The following is a 22,097-nucleotide window of genomic DNA, read 5'->3' as shown; positions in this document are numbered from 1 at the left end:
AATTTGTTATTAAAAGCATACATTTTAAGCTTCATTTTAAAGGGTAAAAAAAAGAAATAAAAAATGTCCTTTATTAAAAAAAAAGTCAAAAATATTTTTGATTTTCAAAAAAGAGGTAAATTTTGAATTTTTAAAAAAACATTTTGCACCATTCGAAAGAGCAGGAAAAAACCTTTCGAAATTATATAGGTAAAAATTTTTTTCATCCTTTTATACAATAGTTATGATTTTTCAAAAAATCCACTGTTTATATTCCACCAAAATTTGAATCATCTCCCCCCTCTACAGCTTTTGATAAAAATTAATAATAATTTATGACTAACCCATAGTACTAAATGTTATGCAAATTGCAGCCCGATCTAAGAAATTTTTTTTTTGATTTGGATCACTTCAGAATTTTTCCTCATATATAAGGAATTATTGAAAAGGACGCGCGTCTTCTCACGCGGAGGTGTGGCTGATAAGTTTATATCTGTCGCTTGATTTTCTTGAACGAACTTGACCGAGTTTCCTCTCGTTCACTAGGTAATGGGGCAAGGTATGTAAAGTGGACAGCATTCATCCTTGAACATTGAATCAGCATGTAACATGATTAGGTCATTAACGCTCTAACCAAGTTAGCATAGTGCGAGGGACTTCGCTGGCTATACGGTTACCTCGTCGCTTACTCCGTTCATAAAGCTGGGTGAGGTACAGTCTATATGACTCCCCGGTACGATTCCCAAATGGGAATCCTATAATTATTATTCTTTAGTCCCCATCGTATTCTTGGAGATTAATAATTTAAAAAAAATTCAATTATCTCAATTCGCTGAAAAAAAAAAAAAATGTTCACTGACGATTCCTCCATTCCAGCATATATATCGTTGAATTTGTTAGAATTTTTTTTCAAATTTTTTTTTATAAATATTTTAAAAATTTCAGAATTTTGATAATTTTTACTATTATTATTCTAGTATTATTTTTCTAAAAAAAAAAATTCAAAATTTCGAAAATTTTTTTTAAATTACGAAAATATTGAAAAAATTGTTTTTCTGCGATCGGACCTACCTTATTTTTACCAAATTGGAAAAAAAATTAAATCCAAAAATGGTATTTTTTTAAAAATGTTTATAAATTAACTGTGTTTTTAAGTTTCAGTTGAAGTATTAAAAATTTGTTAAGTTAACAAAAATATTTTGATGATTTCATTATATAATTTTTTTTTTTTTTTTTAATGATATAATATATATTTTTGTTTGAGCAATTTTAATTTAAAATCTTGTTTATAGAAACATTGAGTGGAGCTTTTATTGGTTTCAGGAATCGAAGGAGCCTTCAAAAAATTAAAACCGGAACCCTGCGCCTCAAGCCCACACATTGGTCACACACCAACCACCGCAAGTTGTCCGACCCCCGCTCGACGGCGGCATAGAACCACTTTTACCCAGGTTCGTTTTATTCTTCTTCTTTTTACTCTTAAATAATTATCACTATAAGATTTATTAATAAAGGGTTGATTTACCTAAGTGCAATTAAAAATTATCTAATTAATTAATTTAATTTTTGTAATAAAATAAATCTTGGGAAAATATAACGTAAAACCAGATATATAAATACATAAAAAGTTGCATAAATTTGTAAATAAAAATTATAAATATATATATATATATATATATATAGAATATTGAATTATGATTGAAATTTTTGAATTAAAATTTTTTATTTTTAAAGTAAATAAAAGTCGACCAGTTTGGAGATTTTTTCATTTAAAGCTTTAGTAACATTTGTTTTTACAATTTGATAAATGAATTTTAGCCAAACACATTTCCTGGAGTCTTTTACTTATAACGAGACCGCGCTTGTGCGCGCGTGTTAATTTTTTGTAATTTAATAACATAAAAATTTTGAACGAATCATAACATTTATTTATTAATTTTAAATCATAAATGTAGGGGAGAGGGCCCCAAGATGGACATAGTTTTGATTTTGAAAAAAGTGGCACCAAGATGCATTATTAAGAAACTGTAACATTAAAAATAAATAAAATTAAGGTGTGAGGTGCATCTTAGGGCCACCAGACTGTCCATTTTATAGGTACAATGACTCTATTTTTTTTGGTGCAAATAAAAATTATCTACAAACACAGTGTCAACCGAATCATTTTAGAATATTATTATACGATAATTGAATGAGGTTATTACGATATGCACCTATTCGAAATCAAAAATATAGATAATTTTACCGACTGAAATAAAAACTGTTACAAAACTTTTTAAAACGAAAAATTCACGTGATATATGTTACAGGAAGAAAAATAATTCTTTCCGATCCGTGTTTATATAAAAAGCTTCATCTAAACAAACTAAATTAGAAAAAAAAATTATGAGGCGATATATATACTTATACGAAAATTTTATATCAAATGTCCATCTACGGGCCCTTTCCCCTATAATTTTGTATATATACATAATTTTTAACAATATTTTCTTTGTTGACTTTCAAAAAAAATTTGAGAGATTTCCAAGACCAAATTCGTGAAAATGCAACATATAATTGACCATGATTAAATACATCTTTGCACAGATCAAGTCAGACATCTCAAAAGTTTGCTTATCAAATTAGTAAATAGATAAGTTCAATTAAATATGACAATAACAAAGAAAAAGAATATAATACACAATACATTTTTCTTGCCCAGTTCATAACTTCTTTAACACAAAAATTGAAATCACTGTAAAAATACAAAAAATTATTTTTAATAGTTAAATCACTGTAATCACTGACAATTAGTTACAAATTATTACTCAATTTTTTTCTCACAAAAAAATTATTATGTATACTGAAGTCACTATAATTAATTACAAACTAACACTCTCAATTTTTTCTCACAAAAAAAATTATCATGAATACTGAAAACACTGTAATCACTCACAATGAATAACAAACTGACACAAATTTTTCAATAGTGCTATCATGTGCCTACTGTCATCAATTAATGCATAAGCTCATGCCCTCTGTCATGTTTATTCTATTTATGCACCTTTATTACTACAAATGTTTCAATTAAAAATAATTTTATTTAAATACAAATGACCTTAAAAAATATAATTTATGCATATGTTGTATAAATTAATTTCTTTTTATCTTTCGTTATTATATAACCTGGAAACTATAATTGAATCAAAATTATATGAAAAAACAATGGTGAAAGTACACCTTAAAGAAAATATTTAAATATTAAATTTTATTTTTCAATTAAAAAAAATTAACCAATCAAAATTAAGAAGAATGTGCAAAATAACGAGACGACTGCTTTTCCCCGAAAGGACAAAATGTCGAATAGACAAAACGTCGAATGGACAAAATATCGAAAAGCCAAACTGTCGAAAAGTCAAGACGTCGCATAGTCAAAACGTCGAAAGGTCAAAATGTCGAAAAGCCAAGACGTCGAACAGACAAAATGTCAAAGAGCCAAAATTTGAACAGACAAAATATAGAATTGCCAAAATGTCGAATTATCAAAATGTCGAATAGTCAAGAAGTCGAATGATTGAAACGTCGAATAGCCAAGACGTCGAACGGACAAAATGTCGAAAAGTCAAACGTCGAACGGACAAAATGTCAAATAGCCAAAACATCGAACGGACAAAATATCGAATCGCCAAGACGTCGAACGGACAAAACGTCGAATAGCCAAAATGTCGAAAAGCCAAGACGTCGAAAAGTCAAAACTGCGAATGGACTAAATGTCGAAAAGTCAAGACGTCAAATGGTCAAAATGTCGAATGGACAAAATATCGAGACGTTATTTTGCTCTGAGTTTCCCTTCTATATAATGCACCAGTTTGTGTTGCGTTTAACACTCGATAGATATCGCCAGTTGTATTGTTTTTAATGTTTTCTTACATTTTTTATAATAATAATAATAATAATAATAATAATAATAATAATAATAATAATAATAATAATAATAATAATAGTAGTAAAGTAATTATTATAGTATAATAATAATAATAATAATACAAACTTTTAATTTTAAACAGTTAAACTCGTGTGCATTATATAGAAGGGAAACTCAGAGCAAAATAACGTCTCGATATTTTGTCCATTCGACATTTTGACCATTTGACGTCTTGACTTTTCGACATTTAGTCCATTCGCAGTTTTGACTTTTCGACATTTTGGCTATTCGACGTTTTGTCCGTTCGACGTCTTGGCGATTCGATATTTTGTCCGTTCGATGTTTTGGCTATTTGACATTTTGTCCGTTCGACGTTTTGGCTATTCGACGTTTCAATCATTAGACTTCTTGACTATTCGACATTTTGGCAATTCTATATTTTGTCTGTTCAAATTTTGGCTCTTTGACATTTTGTCTGTTCGACGTCTTGGCTTTTCGACATTTTGACCTTTCGACGTTTTGACTATGCGACGTCTTGACTTTTCGACATTTTGTCCATTCGACAGTTTGGCTTTTCGATATTTTGTCCACTCGACGTTTTGCTATTCGACGTTTTGTCCATTCGACATTTTGTCCTTTCGGGGAAAAGCAGTCGTCTCCAAAATAACCAATAAAGAAAGGTGTCTACACTTGAAGTTAGTTGCAAGTATCTGATGAAAGTATGTCGTCAGTTTTAACCAATCACAACTCACAATTTTGAATTCTACCAATAAGGATAGGTGTCTACACTTGAAGTTAGGCAATTACACGTCTCGTTTTTAAGATAGGATTTTTTCAGCGCAAAAGGAAAATGGTTTAAAAAAAGATTATTATTTATTACAATTTATTATGATTTTATTATTATTAAATTTATTAATTTTTTATAGTTATAACGTTAAAACGTGAATGAATGAATTTTTCCATATAAATAGTAGAATTTAAAATTTTTCTTTCCATTATTTGTTTATATGACAGAACAATATTATCATCATTAACGATATATGAAACAGAAAACATGTTTGATTTGCGAATATCCATAATCGGAAAAGAATGAAAAATCAATTTGAAAAATTTTACATTTACAATGAGAGTGTATTCTTGTTATATGGCAATGTAAAATTTTCTATTGAAATAATTGTGTACGAAAAACAAAAAAGAAAAACAACAAGAACTAATTGAAATAGAAGGGAAAACAAAATAATCATATTATCCCATTTTTGAAACAAAAATTACGAAATAATATTCTTAAATAATTTTGAAAGTAATATCGTATTTTATTTCTCCTCAATGAATCGTTTGTTCTGGATATTTCATTAGCCTAGTCGAGGATGTTATTCGAGTATTACTGTATTTTCCCTTGACCATTACCAGACGGGTATTTTAGTGCTGTTTCGAATTGTTTCGTAGGAGCAGCTAGCGGAATTGGAATCGGCGTTTGCGAAATCCCATTACCCGGATATATACTGCAGAGAGGAATTAGCGAGGAGCACGAAATTGAACGAAGCCAGAATTCAAGTGAGTAAAAGATTGTTAAAAGATAAAGTACAGTTTTTGTTGAGCGTTAAAAGAAATTATTATTTTTTTAATTGTATATTTAATATATATAGATTCAGAATTAGAAATTAAATTAATTAATCCATTTAATAAAATTCAGATTCAAAGATTTTTATGAAAATTATACTATTTTTAAACGATTTTAAAATATTTCAATTCATTTTTTTATAATTCTATTATAATTTCTAAGAATAAGAAGAATAGTATATTATGTGGCAAGCACGTAAAGTAGTACTTTTTAGGTGGGGATGTAATTTTCAGTACGAGCTGTCGTTAGTGCGACGTAGGTGAGACGAAGGCGAGCCAAGTCGAACCGAAGTAGCACAAACAGCGAGTATTGAAATCATCCGAACCTAAAAATTACTACGTGCGAGCCACATACGCTATTTTTTTCGCCATTGTTATGAAAAAGTGAAACAATTTTAAAGAAAAAAAATTTATTTTTTAATAGAATTTATATATATATGTGCCATTCCAGGAGTTTTTTAGCACTTTTCGGAGTAACCTTTCCAAATTAAATGAAACATTTTTTTAATAATATTTATTAATATAAAGGTCCAAAAAAATCACTTTTTAAGTAAAAACAATTGTTTATTTAAAAAATACAACAATAAATAATGCAAAAAATTCACTTTTTTCCTGCAACTCCAAATAAATTGGTTTAAAGATCAAAATTTTCCTTATTTTTCAAGCTTTAATACCGCACAAGAAACATTGAGTCCGAGAAAATATTCAACACACAATTTTTTAAACAATGTTTGTTTACTTTTTTGTATTTTATTTACTGTGAAACGTCTGCTAAAGCTGCGCGCGACGTTTGGAAGTTGTCGCTTTCCTTATTGAGCAGAAGCTCATTACACTAGTGTAGTAAAAAACATGTTGTGTGGAAAGTGAGGTTTTTCATCCTTCAAAAATGTTTTTTATGATTTTTTACTGCAAAGTAGATAATTAAAAACCATTCAATGTGATAACCAGAAATTTTTACGTTTCATTTAATGACAACATAACCTCACTTTTCGCACAACATGCTTTCTACTACGCTAGTGTAATGAGCTTCTGCTCAATAAGGAAAGCGACAACTTCCAAACGTCGCGCGCAGCTTTAGCAGACGTTTCACAGTAAATAAAATACAAAAAAGTAAACAAACATTGTTTAAAAAATTGTGAGTTGAATATTTTCCCGGACTCAATGTTTCTTGTGCGGTATTAAAGCTTGAAAGATAAGGAAAATTTTGATCTTTAAACCAATTTATTTGGAGTTGCAGGAAAAAAGTGAATTTTTTGCATTATTTATTGTTGTATTTTTTAAATAAACAATTGTTTTTACTTAAAAAGTGATTTTTTTGGACCTTTATATTAATAAATATTATTAAAAAAATGTTTCATTTAATTTGGAAAGGTTACTCCGAAAAGTGCTAAAAAACTCCTGGAATGGCACATATATATATAAATTCTATTAAAAAATAAATTTTTTTTCTTTAAAATTGTTTCACTTTTTCATAACAATGGCGAAAAAAATAGCGTATGTGGCTCGCACGTAGTAATTTTTAGGTTCGGATGATTTCAATACTCGCTGTTTGTGCTACTTCGGTTCGACTTGGCTCGCCTTCGTCTACGGTAAATGTACACATTCACCCAAATCGTTTTGATTAAAATAAATTTTGCTGCGTACGAAAAATATATTTATTTATTTTTGCAGGGGCGACTTTCATGAAATTTTGTTTAATTTGACATTTTTTTTGCTATTTTTAAAGTATAAAGTATTTTAGAAAATATTGAATTTTGAATAATATATAGATTTTTTGGGATTAAAAATTTTAACTTTAAATATAGCTATGTAGGAAGAAAATATTTATTTATTTTTGCAATTAATATATTTATTTACATTTGAACTTCTATTTATATTTGTCTTCCTACTTCTGTTTATAATTTTCATTTTCATTTATTATAATTCTATTCCTTTAATACAATTTATATTTAATATTATCTTATCAATTTATTAATAATAATATTCATTCCATTTTCACATTTTATATGCATAAAAAAATTATTTAACAAATCACTCATTTCAAATTTTCACATTTACCAACCAAGGCTGGTCAATGTGTACAATCACCAATTTACTTGGTAAATGTACATAATATCTTCCCCAAATGGCCGATTTCTCACTTTTACCAAAATGCCCGGTGAATGTACACATTGACCGGTTAATGTGCACATTCACCGGACTTCGCACTTTAACCGTAACATATATATATATAATATATAATATAATATATATGAAATAGTATATAAAATAAAATAATAAAAATTGATAAATAAAATAAAATCAAAACAAAAATTATGCAAAAATTAACAACTGCCTAAAAAAGACTTTATAGGGCAGTTTTCTACCTAAAATAGTATATTATGTGGCAAGCACGTAAAGTAGTACTTTTTAGGTGAGGATGTAATTTTCAGTACGAGCTGTCGTTAGTGCGACGTAGGTGAGACGAAGGCGAGCTGTAGGTGAGATGAAGACGAGCCGAAGGCGAGTCGAGTCGAGCCGAAAGCGAGCCGAGTCGAACCGAAGTCGCACAGACAGCGAGTATTGAAATCATCCGAACCTAAAAATTACTACGTGCGAGCCACATACGCTATTTTTTTCGCCATTGTTATGAAAAAGTGAAACAATTTTAAAGAAAAAAAATAATAAAAATTGATAAATAAAATAAAAGCAAAAAAAAAAATTATGCAAAAATTAACAACTGCCTAAAAAAGACTTTATAGGGCAGTTTACTGCCTAAAAAAGACTTTATACGGCAGTTTGCTGCCTAAAAAAGTCTTTTTTAGGCAGTTGGCCCAAACTGCCTTAAAAAGTGCTACTTTATCTGCCCAAAACAGGCACAAAAAAGACACTTTTTCATGTCAATGGCGAAAAAAAGTCTTTTTAGGCAGTTGGCTACTTTATCTGCCCAAAACAGGCACAAAAAAGACACTTTTTCATGTCAATGGCGAAAAAATATTTTTAATATTTAGATTATATTTTTATTTTATTTTTTATTATTTATTTATTTATTATTCTTAATTTCAGAATATTTAATTTTTTATGTGAAATTTACAAATAATACTAGTAATTAATTAATGGCTGTTTCTATTTCGCCCGTCGCGGGCGAACTAATTAATTTCTGTTATTTCGCCCGTCGCGGGCGAAATAGATACGACTGTGTGAACTGGCTATTTCGCCCGTCGAAATGAATGTGTTTTAGAAAACGGGCAAAATAAGAAAAATAGATTATTTCGCCCGTTCAAGATAAAATCGAGTATCTGGAAGACGGGCGAGTATATTATTTCGTCCGTTAAGTATAGACAGCTGTTTTTTAGATAATGAGAAAAAATAATTTTACTTTTTTTAAATATAACAAATAAGATGCATAGAAAAAAGACGTCTGAGTATAGGTCTAATATTATTTATTTATATCTTTTGGAGTATTTGGTTTAATAAAATAGAAGAAATTTAAATAAAAAAAAAGTTCTTAAAAATTCTTAAAATTAATACTTAATTATTTTGTGTTTTTTTCAAAAAATTTTATTAATTAAAGTTTTGAGAATATTTGTAACATAAAATTTGTTTGTAATTATTAACTTAAAGATTTTTCAAATATTTATTTTACACGTTTTTGAGACGTGACTTTAAAGATCTTTAAATTTTGAGACGTGACTTTAAAGATCTTTAAAGTCACGTCTCAAAAACGTGTAAAATAAATATTTGAAAAATCTTTAAGTTAATAATTACAAACAAATTTTATGTTACAAATATTCTCAAAACTTTAATTAATAAAATTTTTTGAAAAAAACACAAAATAATTAAGTATTAATTTTAAGAATTTTTAAGAACTTTTTTTTTATTTAAATTTCTTCTATTTTATTAAACCAAATACTCCAAAAGATATAAATAAATAATATTAGACCTATACTCAGACGTCTTTTTTCTATGCATCTTATTTGTTATATTTAAAAAAAGTAAAATTATTTTTTCTCATTATCTAAAAAACAGCTGTCTATACTTAACGGACGAAATAATATACTCGCCCGTCTTCCAGATACTCGATTTTCTCTTGAACGGGCGAAATAATCTATTTTTCTTATTTTGCCCGTTTTCTAAAACACATTCATTTCGACGGGCGAAATAGCCAGTTCACACAGTCGTATCTATTTCGCCCGCGACGGGCGAAATAACAGAAATTAATTAGTTCGCCCGCGACGGGCGATATAGCCACTCCGTTAATTAATCATTAATAGTTACTAATAAATGTGAGGCGATCTGAATAAAGGGACCTTAGAATACCTATAATTTTTTTGCTTCTAATATCCCTTTCTTTAGATCGCGTCACAAATAATTTAAAAAATAATAATCTATTATTATTAATTAAGAAAATATATTATTTATTGAACCTATTAAACAATTTCTTTTAATAGTAAACTAAATTCATTTAATAAAGGATAAACTTTAAAGGACTATCCTGTTGTCCTAAGAGGAAATCCTTTCTAATAATTATTAATAGGAAAATCCACTTAAGATAAAAAGATTCCTTCACAGAAAAAAACTGAACTCAGAATGCGCCGTGTAGGCGGCTCATTTTGATGTGCAACAAAAATGAACCAGGTTGGTGGCGCCACTGTCTATGTCGTTTAGCATTGGCTCATTTTGATTTGCAACAAAAATGAGACTAGGTTTTTTCTGTGTTTAAAGTATTAAATAGATTGTTTTTTTCGGTGTAAGTAATGTTATTTTTTTTAAACATTCTGAAAACTTTCAACATTATTTTACACTTCTATATAGTTAGTTACGTAAATTGAAAAAAAGTATCTGCGTATGTTTTATTAAATTTTTTTTTTTTTAATATGAGTGCAGAACCATGTAAATCTAGGCGAAGACTTAAATGGATTAAAGTAAAGAACATATAGAACATGGTCGGATCTGAACTGAGGATTTAAGTACATTAAAGTTTCACATAATACCAGATGTATATATTTTCTCCAAGTAATCATTTAGGAAGTTAGTCAACATTCTTCTTCTATTTTATTCTTTTGTTTTACCACTCTATAGTCATCTTTGTTCGACTATTAAAATTAACTTCTATTATTCTTTAACTAATACTATTTTTCTCTTTTTTTTAAAAAAATGATATTCAAAATTATTTTCTAATCACTTCTTAATATACCATTTTGGAAGAAAAATAGAAAAAAAAAATTTGGGTCAAAAAATGCAAAAAATTCTATTTGTCTTTATATATATAGACTTTTGTTTAAAAAATTTTTTTCGATAAAATAAAAATGACTTTTTTTTTTGCTTAAATTTTTATCATGACTCATCTGTAATTGAATCAAAGACGCATGTGTAGGGTGATAAAATTAAATTACATGCGCAAATGTCAATCCAAAGACACCCCATATAGTTTTTCGGGGATTGAGAATTCGCTCAGAGGATAATAATGGACTGTCGATTATTTCTATCTTACGCACTGATCAGATGGATTTTGTCTTCCACTAACAAAATTACATTGTTTTTTGATACTTTCACTATATATTCACAATTCATAACTATAATATATGTGTTTCAATTTTAGTTTTTTATATATATATATATACACCCAGAGAAAAGATATGTATTTGATTTAAATAAAAATGTTATTTGTATTTAAATAAATTTGTTATTTGAAACAAATAAAAAATGATTAGGCTCTGAGACAAATATATTTTTATTTAATTTAAATAAATTTTATTTATCTCAAAATAAACGTCACTAAAAAAAATTTATTTGATTCAAATAATTGATTACTTGATAATTATCAAATATATATTTATTTGTATTAAATAATTATTATTTAGGTCGCAATTAAAAATTATTTGTTTCAAAAGTAAAAACTAAAAATTATTAGTTTAAAATTTCAAATACAATTTATTCAATTCAAATAAAAATTATTTAGTTCAACATCCAAAGAAATATATTTGTCTCAGAGCCAAATAAATATTTATTTGTCACAAATTTTATATTTATGATAAAATTTTTATGTACGCCAAATAAAACATTTCTCTGAATGAATCAGAATTTCTCAAATGAATCGCCTAAAATTGTTTAAAAAGTTATTAATTTTCAATAATGTTAAATAGTTTTTTTTCACTTTTATACTAACTGTAAATAAGTTTCTGAAAATATTGGAACAAAAAAATTTGTTTCTTTAAATTTATAAATTGTTTAATATTCTGCATACATTTCTAAGTACTTTGACCTGCCTTTAAGAGTAACCTAAGACCTATGTACTTACCATATATGTCAAAAACATAGGTCTTAGGTTGGTTTCTCTTGACGTTGAATTTTGAGGTTATGTAAAAAAAGAGGTGTTTTATTTTAGGACAATTTTACTGTCCTAAAATAATGTAATTTATTGATTTATTAAGACAAATAATAAAAACATTTTTCAAATGTACCTACTAAAAAATATAAATTTTATTTACTTTTCAAAGGATATGTAGAAAAATCTATTAGTAAATTAGATTATATAGAATGTTGATATTTTTATATATACATGTATATTAATTTATTAGGTAAAAAAAAAATTTTAATATATTTTTCCTTCCATATAAATAAATATATATATCAGTCTCTATCTACATATGTATATATGCATATATATTCGTTGACGTGATCTGTACAAATTTCATATATAATCTGTGTATTCTCGGTCCAAGAATTTCAGTACGGGTACATATTAAAACAGTCAACGCTGCGTTTCGCTCTTTTGATATATAATGCAACAGTGTTGTTTGTGTTAAAAGCCTGGGAACCGCTGCGACTTAACCCTGTTAAATTGCTATGCCAAGTGAAACGCGGTTTGCTTTTAGTCACCGGTTATAAGCCATGCACAAAGTGTTAGCCATTCGCTCTCCGAGACCTGCGAAATTTTTGGTTTAGCCTGAAAACCCTGCCACAAAGTGGTTTCATAATTCTTCTTAATGAAATTTTTACAATTTTTTTAAATTACACTCATTAGTACAAATTATTACAAAAAGATTTAATTAAAATGTTATCTTGTTCTCAAAAAAGTTTCACATTTTTTACTCCGGTCTCTCATATATTTTTATATATATTAGAGAAAACTCATTAAATTCTTTATGTGTTAAACAATTTTTCTATTGTTGAAACAATTTTTTATTGTACAGAATAATTCTAAAATATTTTTTCTTAAAATATGATAATTTATTAAAAAAATTATTTTTAGATTTATTATAGGTATAGAAATTATTCTGTTTAAAATTTTGTAATTTTTTTTTTAATATATTTTTAAAATTGTATATAATACCTATAATAACTTTTTTATTTGTCGTAAATAAAAATTATATTTGCCAGAAATAAAATTTATTTGAAACAAATAAAAGTTTATTTGACTTTAAGACTATAATATATCTTTTCTCTGGGTGTAAGATTCCTTTTTGTCGTTTAAATTAAAAATTGTCTTAAAATCAGGATCACTCTGTTAACTTGATGGTATAAAATTGATCCCTAAAGAAAAAAAATTTATTTGATTCAATCAAATAATCGGTTACTTATATAATTTTTTTTTGTATTAAATAATTATCATTTGAGTCAATTAAATGTTATTTATGTTTTAAACACTGAAATTGTTGGTTCAAATAAGAAATTATCGATTCAAATACAGTTTATTGAATTCAATAATAATAATTATTTGTTTCAAGTAAATATTTATTTAAGAATTAGTCAAGTAGCCGATTATATTTGAATCAAATGAATTTTTTTTAATTCATAAAGCAGATCAAAACGTTAATTATGAGCTACCGCATAATTAAATAAAAATTAGTTTTTCATGTATAATAGCAAACTCATTTTTCTTCTAAGGAAAATCTCCTTAAATAATTAATATAAAGATTGTCTTAAAAATGTCTATCTTAAAATAAAATTCTCTTTTAAATTAAATTAGGACATTTTTTATATATAAAAAAAAAAGTAATTTTAACATCGAACGTGGTGTTAAAATTTCACTGCATGGTTAAAATTTGTTGAACACTCTAAATCTGAATCAGTGAAAATTTCATTGAATTCAAATCAGTGGCTTAGTTTTCTTTAAGTCACCAGTGGAATTTCACTGAGAATCAGTACACTGAAAAAAATTTTCAGTTAGAATAACCAGAATTCTGGTTAGGATATATTTAACATTTTGATTCTGGTTTTCTGGTTAACCTAACCAGAAACAAAATGTTAAATATACCCTAACCAGAATTCTGGTTATTCTAACTAGAATTCTGGTTATTCTAACTAAAATTTTTTTTCAGTGTACTGATTCTCAGTGAAATTCCACTGGTGAATTAAAGAAAACTGAGCCATTGATTTGAATTCAGTGAAATTTTCACTGATTCAGATTTAGAGTGTGCATATGTTATTTAAACACCAAATTTGATGCTAAAATAACACTTCTCTTTTTTTTGTGGTTCTACTAAGTCCTTTTAAGGTATTTTGAACTGAAATATTAAAAAATGTTGTGAATTTTGAAAAAATTGTTTAAAAAAAAAAGTAAAGAACACATAAAGAGGGAGTCACGTTTCTCGAGCATCTTCAATTAGACTTTCGCTTATATATATACATCTGTTGTATCCTCCCTCGCCATTTTCGCGGAGAACGAACATGGGGGATGAGTTTGTAGGAAGGTATCCATCGCAAGAGGGTGAGATGAGATGGCTTTGCTATAGGGACGTATTCGTAAAGAAAGAGGGCCCCAACGCGAAGAGCCTCCGCGTACTAAGGTAGAGACGTTTCAGATCTATCTCGGGTGGAGAAAATTCAATTTAAAATGGCGGCTCAGATATAATGGCAGGCCCTGGTATAGAGTTGCCCAACCCCAACTCGTCTCAACTTTGCCTCCCTCGTGTAGCCCTCCGATGCCTCCTCTCAAGTCCCCTCATCTCTCAATCTCCCTTCAAACGCGCCACCCCCAAGCTCTATCACTTGCGTTCTGTCAACCCCCTCACTCTCTCTCTATATATATACATGTATACTTGTCCAGCATCGTATCGCCATTTCGTTTAAATAGGAATTTTCTAACGCAATTTTTGTTTTAAATTCGATGACAAAATTTTCGCTTTTTTAGTTAGGTATTTTTTTTTCTATAATTATATTGCTTTTGAATATAATTTTAAGATGACATATTAGAAATTTATTTACTTAGGCTCTATTTCACGCTTAGAAAAAATTTGTTTGAAACAACAAAATTTTGTTGAATCAATATTGAATAAATGAATTGCTATACAGTTAACTAAACTTTTATATAGTTGAATTAATCAAAAGTTTATTTGGCTCGACAAATTCTTTCTTCGTTCGAATAATTTATCAAAATAAACCAAACGTTTAGGAGAGATATACCGGGGCGTAATTATAACCAAGTATATACCATTTTTTTGTATTTACACAATTTTTTGGTTAAAGCAATATAAAATTTATTTGATGTAAATGAACGTTTTTGGTTTATTTTAATAAATTTTTCGAACGAAGAAAGAATTTGATCGAGCCAAATGAAATTTTTCTTGATTGATAACCAAAAGTTTAGTTAACTGTAGAGCCATTCAAGGGGCCATTCATTAATTACGTAAGGACGATTTTGGCTAATTTTGACCCCCTCCCTACCCCTATGTAAGGATACATAAGATTTTTCGAACCTCCCCCCTTTCCCCCCCTTCCCCTTCTTACGTAAGTTTTTAACAATATTAATGTAATTAAAAAATTAATTACAACAATACAAATGGAAAATACTTGGAAAAATCTTACGTAAGATTAGCTTTTACCCTCCCCCTCCCGACTTAAGACCATGTAGAGATTTTATAACCCCCCCTCCCCCTAAGGACCCTTACGTAATTAATGAATGGTGTTGAATGAATGAGTGTTGTAAAAAACAAAAAATATTCATTGATTTTGACACTTGAGATGATATTCTTAAATTTAATTTTTCAGTGCTCTCTAAATCTGAATAAGTGAAATTTCACTTAAAATGTGTCAAAAGTCTTCCACGTAGAAAAATAAGTGTATATGCACTTAAAAATAAGTGAAACTTCACTTATTTTTGAGTGAAAACCACTTATTTAAAAGTGCAAATACACTTATTTTTCTACGTGGAAGACTTTTGACACATTTTAAGTGAAATTTCACTTATTCAGATTTAGAGAGTGCAGTATAAAAAAATGAAAACACTTATACCCACCCTGATACTTTTATAAACGTTTAAAAAGTGATTTCAAGATGTATTTTTTAAAGATGCGTTTCTATAAAATTTTTGAATACTATAAAAACTAAAACTTTTCAAAAAATCACGTTTTATTAAAAATTTTTTTTATTTTTGAGAGCGCGTTAATAGCTCCGTATAATATATTTGATCATAAAAGGTTCACAAAATAGATCAATCGAGGTATGTTTTAAAATTCTTTAATCTAGTTATGATAGTTTAAAGGGTTGCATAAAGATTTTAAAATAAAAATTAAAAAAAAAATAATTTGAATTAAATTGACTTTAATGGATTTGAACGATTTGAACACACAGAAAAAACTTGGACTCATTTTTGTTGCAACTCATTTTCTTTTGGGTATCGAAATGAGTATGGGACAAACTTCATATTATTCAAAATGATATTGGCTGGAATTTCAGATTTCTAAGTTGGCATCATAAGCAGAGTAATTTTGTATTTCAATTATTGTTTCTAATATTTCAACAACACCAGAAAGATTATTTTGACCAGTACGAATATTTAGAAGTTTTTAAATAAAAATTATTTATTATTATTTACGTAGATAATAATTAATTTCATAAGTTTTTAAATTTACCGCTATTATTTAAGTTGGCAGTACCGTTCCTGTTGTCAAAACACATGTTTTCATTTTTCTAACCTAAAAACATATTTCCTTTATTATTTTATTACGCGATTACAAGCAATTTTTAATCAAATATATTAAGTCTAGCGTGTTATTTACTTCTTTGTAATTATTATATTTCATGTTTTTGTGCAAAATTATTCGTTATTTCACAATATTTTTCCATTTTTCTTTTTCTCAAAATGAAACTTGCCTGTTTCATTTTGATACTTTTACCTTAGAACTCGAAATGAGACAACCAGTTTCATTTTTGTTGCGAATCAAATTGAGTATAGAATCTATACTCAATTTGAATTCAGGTTTTTTCTGTGGCACTGAGTAAAATTAGTACTTAATATTCAAAAAAAAAAAAAATTTAATCATGTATCTTTCCAAAATTTTTGACTTTTTAAACGTTAATAAATTTGAATTCTACCAGGGGAGTATTAAAAAAATATGGAAACTTGTTTTGAGATTTGTTCTATATTTATGTAGATTGCAGAAATTGATTTATATACGGAGAAAAAGAAAAAGTAATTTTTACTACTTTCAGAGTAAAACTGGACCAACTCGAAGTTTCTGCGCATCTCTGGCAATTTTTACTCCAAAAATAGTAAAATTTATTATTTCTGTAGTAAATTTTACTGTTTCCGTAGTAAGTTTCACTATTTCTAGAGTAAATTTTACTATTTTTGGAGTAAAAGTTACTTTATAAAAGAAATCTTTTTTCTCCGTGTAGAACAAAAAAATAAATAATATTCTTTGATTTCTGCGTATAACAACCGTAATCGAAACATATAATATAATATTGAGCGAGTAAAAAAAAGATAATGGTTTTGTTTAAAACGATGGTGTCGCAGTATAAAAGAATAATTCTCAAATCACCGCGCACAAGAAATTCCATTAGGGCGAGATAAAAGAAAAAGAAGCTTCAATCTTAAGTTAGTTGAGTTTTTATTTGACCCCTTTTTTTTACGTTAATTATTCGATTTTTGATCAGAATATTTTATAACAAAGATTTTATTTTTATGTGAGGTCTTATTATCTTATTTATTTTAATTTATTTATAAAGAAGAAAAAGCGTTATCTTGTTATATAGATATAATAAAAATTCACTATACAATAATATACTATTTTTGTAAAAAAGCAAAACTTCTCAATGAAATGAGCTATTTCTTGTTGTCTGACTAAACATGGATTTCGCTACTAATTCACTGACTGGTTAACTATCAATCACCACTTGTCTGACTGAATATAAATTTTTCTACTAGTCAATATCTACTTACATATAGAAATTTTCGCTATATTTTCAATTTTATATATCTTTATTTATTTAAACACGTAGAAGAATATACGCTATGTGATTCTACACGGAGAGAAAAATCTGCCTTTTATAGTATAGAAAGGTTTACATTTAATGCACAGAAATTTTTTATGCTATATAGACATGAAATTTGAGTAATTATAGTACAATCGTATGTCTTTTTAGCATGAAACTTGTCTATGCTAATAAAGTTTGTCATATAGCCTCTTATTACATACTTATTATACTTTTAATCCAACGGCGCCATGCGAAGATCGCACATAACATCATCCTACTATGTTTGCATAAGTTCTATGCTTTTTCGGGGATAGACTCTTGCAACTGGCGATTAGGGCAGTTCCAATTCAGTAAAGGTGGGCGTGGCCTAATCGCCAGTTGCAAGAGCCTATCCCCGAAAAAGCATAGAACTTATGCAAACATAGTAGGATGATGTTATGTGCGATCTTCGCATGGCGTTGTTGCTATTAAACTACATGTTTTGTACTATAGAAGCATATATACTATGCTTTTTTAGTACGGACAAATACTATCCTAAAAATTCTCAAATCTTTGCTCTATTAGTATGAAAAGTTTAAAGAAAAATAGCAGCAATCTATTTCATACTATAAAAGGCAGATTTTTCTCTCCGTGTACATTGCTAAAAAAATTTCTCCACGTTTATTAATTTTTATATATTATAATATCGCACGGAGAAAAATGAAAATTGAGATATCAGACTGAGTATAAAACAATTGGAATAATTCCTATTACCGTAGTAATGAGTAGAAAAGTTTAGGTTTCTATCCCAAAAAGTTTAATAATGATTATCAATTAAAATGAATTCTAAACATCTTAGTAAACGCTAATATTTTCCTTTAAGCGAGTGCTATCAGTTTCCGTGATTTGTTTTAACTCGTAAAGGAATAACTTTAAAATAAATTTTATGATCGTGTTGTAGAGAGAAATGTAATCTTAATTGAAGTCTTTATTAGAGGTTGCATTAATTGTGTACATATTAGTATTTTTGAAAGCAATGTATTATAACTCGCAAAGTATTGAGAACAATTATTATATTTACATTTATTTCAATTCAGTTTTTAAATGATTAGAAACTGTGTATTGGCGTTTACTTGAAGCAGATTGTTCGCTCCAAGTTTCTTTGGATTCATTCCCAAACGATTTTGGTCAGTCATATACTCATATAAGCACACACACCGAAAAAACGGTATTCTAATTTTAAGAATTTTCAACTTATTTTAAGAATATGCGAGACTTAAATAGGCGCCACGAATATATTCTTAAATTAAGAATAGAATCTTCTTACATTAAGAATATTTTCTTAGAATCACTTTTTTAGAATATAATCTTAAAATAAGTATATTTTCTTCTTGTATTAAGAAATATACTTTTAGCAGTTTTAAGAATACTGTAAACTTAATTTAAGAATAGTAAATACTTAATTTTAAACCAAAATATACATAATTTCAAATGAAGAAAAAGTACAGCATTTTTATTTTAAAAATATTACTTTTATTAAAGTTTTCAAAAAAGAACACAATTTTAATATTTAAAGACAATGTTAACCAATTGTCGAACATTTTTTTCAATTTGGGATCACAAAAACTTAAATTACGTAGATAAGATTAAGAAACGCAATAATATTTTTTTTTATAAATTTTTAAACTTTATTATTAAATTTTTAAAGATTAACTCATCTAGCGAGTTTTTCCGCAGCCAGGCGGTAACTTCTTCCATTTTTCACTATGATTGTCAAAAAAAAAACTCTGACGCGCAAGACGACTCGTTAGTCAATGTCGACGCGAACAAGCTAGCAGCACGTCAATTCTAGCGCATATTCTTGTTTTAAGAAGAAGAAGATTTAGTACATAGAAAATATTCTTAAAGTTAGAATTTGCTTAAGAATATTATTAAGAATATTTATGTAAGAATATAACATTCTTAAAACTAGAATATTTTAAGAATATTTTTAAGAATATTTTTTTAAGAAAATAATAATCTTAAAACTAGAATACCGTTTTTTCGGTGCAACCACACAGGTACAGCAGAGATAGACGCGCCTGCGCTGTGCGCTCGTGTCAGTATGTTGATCACCATTGTATTACGCCCGGAACGGGCATTATAAACGTAAATCATCCGCGTGTATATACCGGTATTTATTATTAATTGTGTGCGTGCTTTATTAGTTTATAATGAATGAATCAAACGCTAATGATGAATTAATTCAAGGGAACAACTCCATGTATCTTCAACCAGAACTTTCGGGTAGGTTTAATAGGTCTAAAGATTCGTCTTGAAAAAATCTACGAAATAAAAAAATATATCTCTAACAATAAGTTTAACAAGATTTTTTAAGGTTAGAGGCAAAAAACGGGTTTTGAAAAATTTTTAAATGAAAAAAAAATTAATTATCTAGCCAAAGTACTCGCATTAATTGTCCGAAAATGAGAGACCTATTTAATAAAAAAAAATTATTTATCTATCTCTTATTCTATTCGAGATATTTATGAATATGTTTCCATGAGGAAACATTTATCATTTTATTGGAATATTCAATTGGAAATTCAATAAAAAATCTAGAATGAAATAAATAAAAATGTTAGAAAACTTTGAATTTTAAAAATCTTTATAATGAGATTTTTATTTATCTTCATACATATATTTAAGTGCGGAATCTTTTTAAAAAAATTTTTAAAAACAAAGCCTTTGGTGAAAAAGATAAAAAAAAACTTAGATTTAATTTTTAAAGAGATTCGATGTTTAAATATTTTAAAGATACAATAAAAATCCCTCTGAAAAGCTGCTTAAAATTAAAACTATTCTAATATTTTTAATTAATTTATTTTTAGATTTTATATTTAGTTTCCAAATTGAATATTCTAATAAAAGTAAATATATATACTTTTTATAGAAACATAAATAAATAATAATGAAAAATAGTTAGTTTATTAATAATCGCAAGAAATATAAATGTGTTGATTAATAAATATAATAATATAGGTTACAAAAAGATTGCAGTTATTGCATTAAATTTTAAATGAAACGGTCCACACCGCTTTGCACACATTCTAAGCATACTTGGACTCAGTTCCAAACTCGCATTATAACCCCCTCCACAAGCGCCTACCAATAAATGTGCATCTGCTTTGGACTGCCTATAAGCAAGCGTAAGAATCTAAAAATGTAAAGCTTATTAACGTGTTATTTCCCTTTTATATATATTTGTCTCACAGCCAAATAAATATTTATTTGATTCAAATAAATTTTTATATGATTTAAATAAAAAATTTTATTTACGCCATAAATAAATGGGCTAGTAATAGACTTTTAGACAAATATACGTTTATTTAACTCAAATATATTATATTTGGTTCAAATAAAACAAATATGGTTCTTTAAAATAAAAAAATTATTAAAACACCATCGAAAAAAGTATTTATCTAGAACAGCGAAAGGTTTTACTAGAATAGAAAAATTTATAATTGTTTCAGTTAAAACTTTTACTATTCTATATATAGTTAAACTTCAAACTTCTATACTTAAACTATAAGGTCTAGATAAAGCTTTCCTTGTGACTAGTACAACGATCCAGAAAAGATATTGTTAATAAAAATTCAGTACTTAGTTTATTTACACTTTTTTTCAAATAGGGAAAACTGGCGATACCCTGGCCATAATCCTATTTTAAATAGGGCAAAGTGGAGCAATTTCTACACAGATCATTATATAAACTCGTTTTATAATTTTACTAAAAACAGTAAAAACAGATATTGTAAAGATGTTTTTCAGTATTTCACGTCAGTTATTTTCATCAGTCAACTTTCTCTTTTTTTTCCTTTTTTTTTGGTTGACCTCCATAAATAATGGCGTCGAAGGATAAAAGTATAGGAGTAGAGAGATCCAAGGGGAAAACGTTTATTAAATTGCGAACTCTTAGCTTTCCGATTCTTGTAAGGGTGCTCTTTCACGGACACGGAAGCATGTTCTAGAAAAAAAAAGTTTCTTCGTAGAAGCAGAAAAAAAGTATCTCTCCACCAGCATATATATATATATATATATATATATATATTATATATAGTAATGTTGCATTAAGAATTGAGTGCCTTTTATAATGTTAAAGTTATTTTTTCTTTTTTTTACATTAATTTATCTTTTAAGCAGAAAAATACCATTTTATTCGGTTTCATTTCAACATTAAATCATTTATTACTGATTAGGAGAAGGAAGCTGTTTGGATCCAATTAAAAGAATTTTAATTTAGCAAATAAAGATTTTATGACGCATTAATAGAAGCTCAATTGCGTCCTGTTTGATAATTGCGGTTGAATTTAATACTTTATAAATTTAATAATATAAACAAATTATATTTTCACTATTTCTATAATTATTTTTAGAACTATAATTTGACAAT

General features: G+C 27.3%; 1 protein-coding gene across 2 annotated transcripts in view; it reads left to right on the top strand.

Moving 5' to 3' along the window:
- The window catches only part of LOC127291398 (homeobox protein unc-42-like), a 58,071-nt gene that overhangs the window by 21,746 nt on the left and 14,228 nt on the right, over positions 1–22,097 (top strand). For both annotated transcript variants that reach the window (XM_051320520.1, XM_051320521.1), the window contains exons 3-4: positions 1,303–1,430; positions 5,330–5,437. In XM_051320520.1, the coding sequence (XP_051176477.1) occupies positions 1,303–1,430; positions 5,330–5,437 (236 nt within the window). The remainder of the gene's footprint in view (positions 1–1,302; positions 1,431–5,329; positions 5,438–22,097) is intronic.

This window comes from Leptopilina boulardi, unplaced genomic scaffold (genome assembly GCF_019393585.1).
Source record: "Leptopilina boulardi isolate dan_hultmark-lab unplaced genomic scaffold, ZJU_Lbou_2.1 LbouV2_137, whole genome shotgun sequence".
NCBI lineage: Eukaryota > Metazoa > Arthropoda > Insecta > Hymenoptera > Figitidae > Leptopilina > Leptopilina boulardi.
The sequence above is the reverse complement of the archived record's forward strand: the minus strand, read 5'-3'. Positions and strand labels throughout refer to the sequence as shown.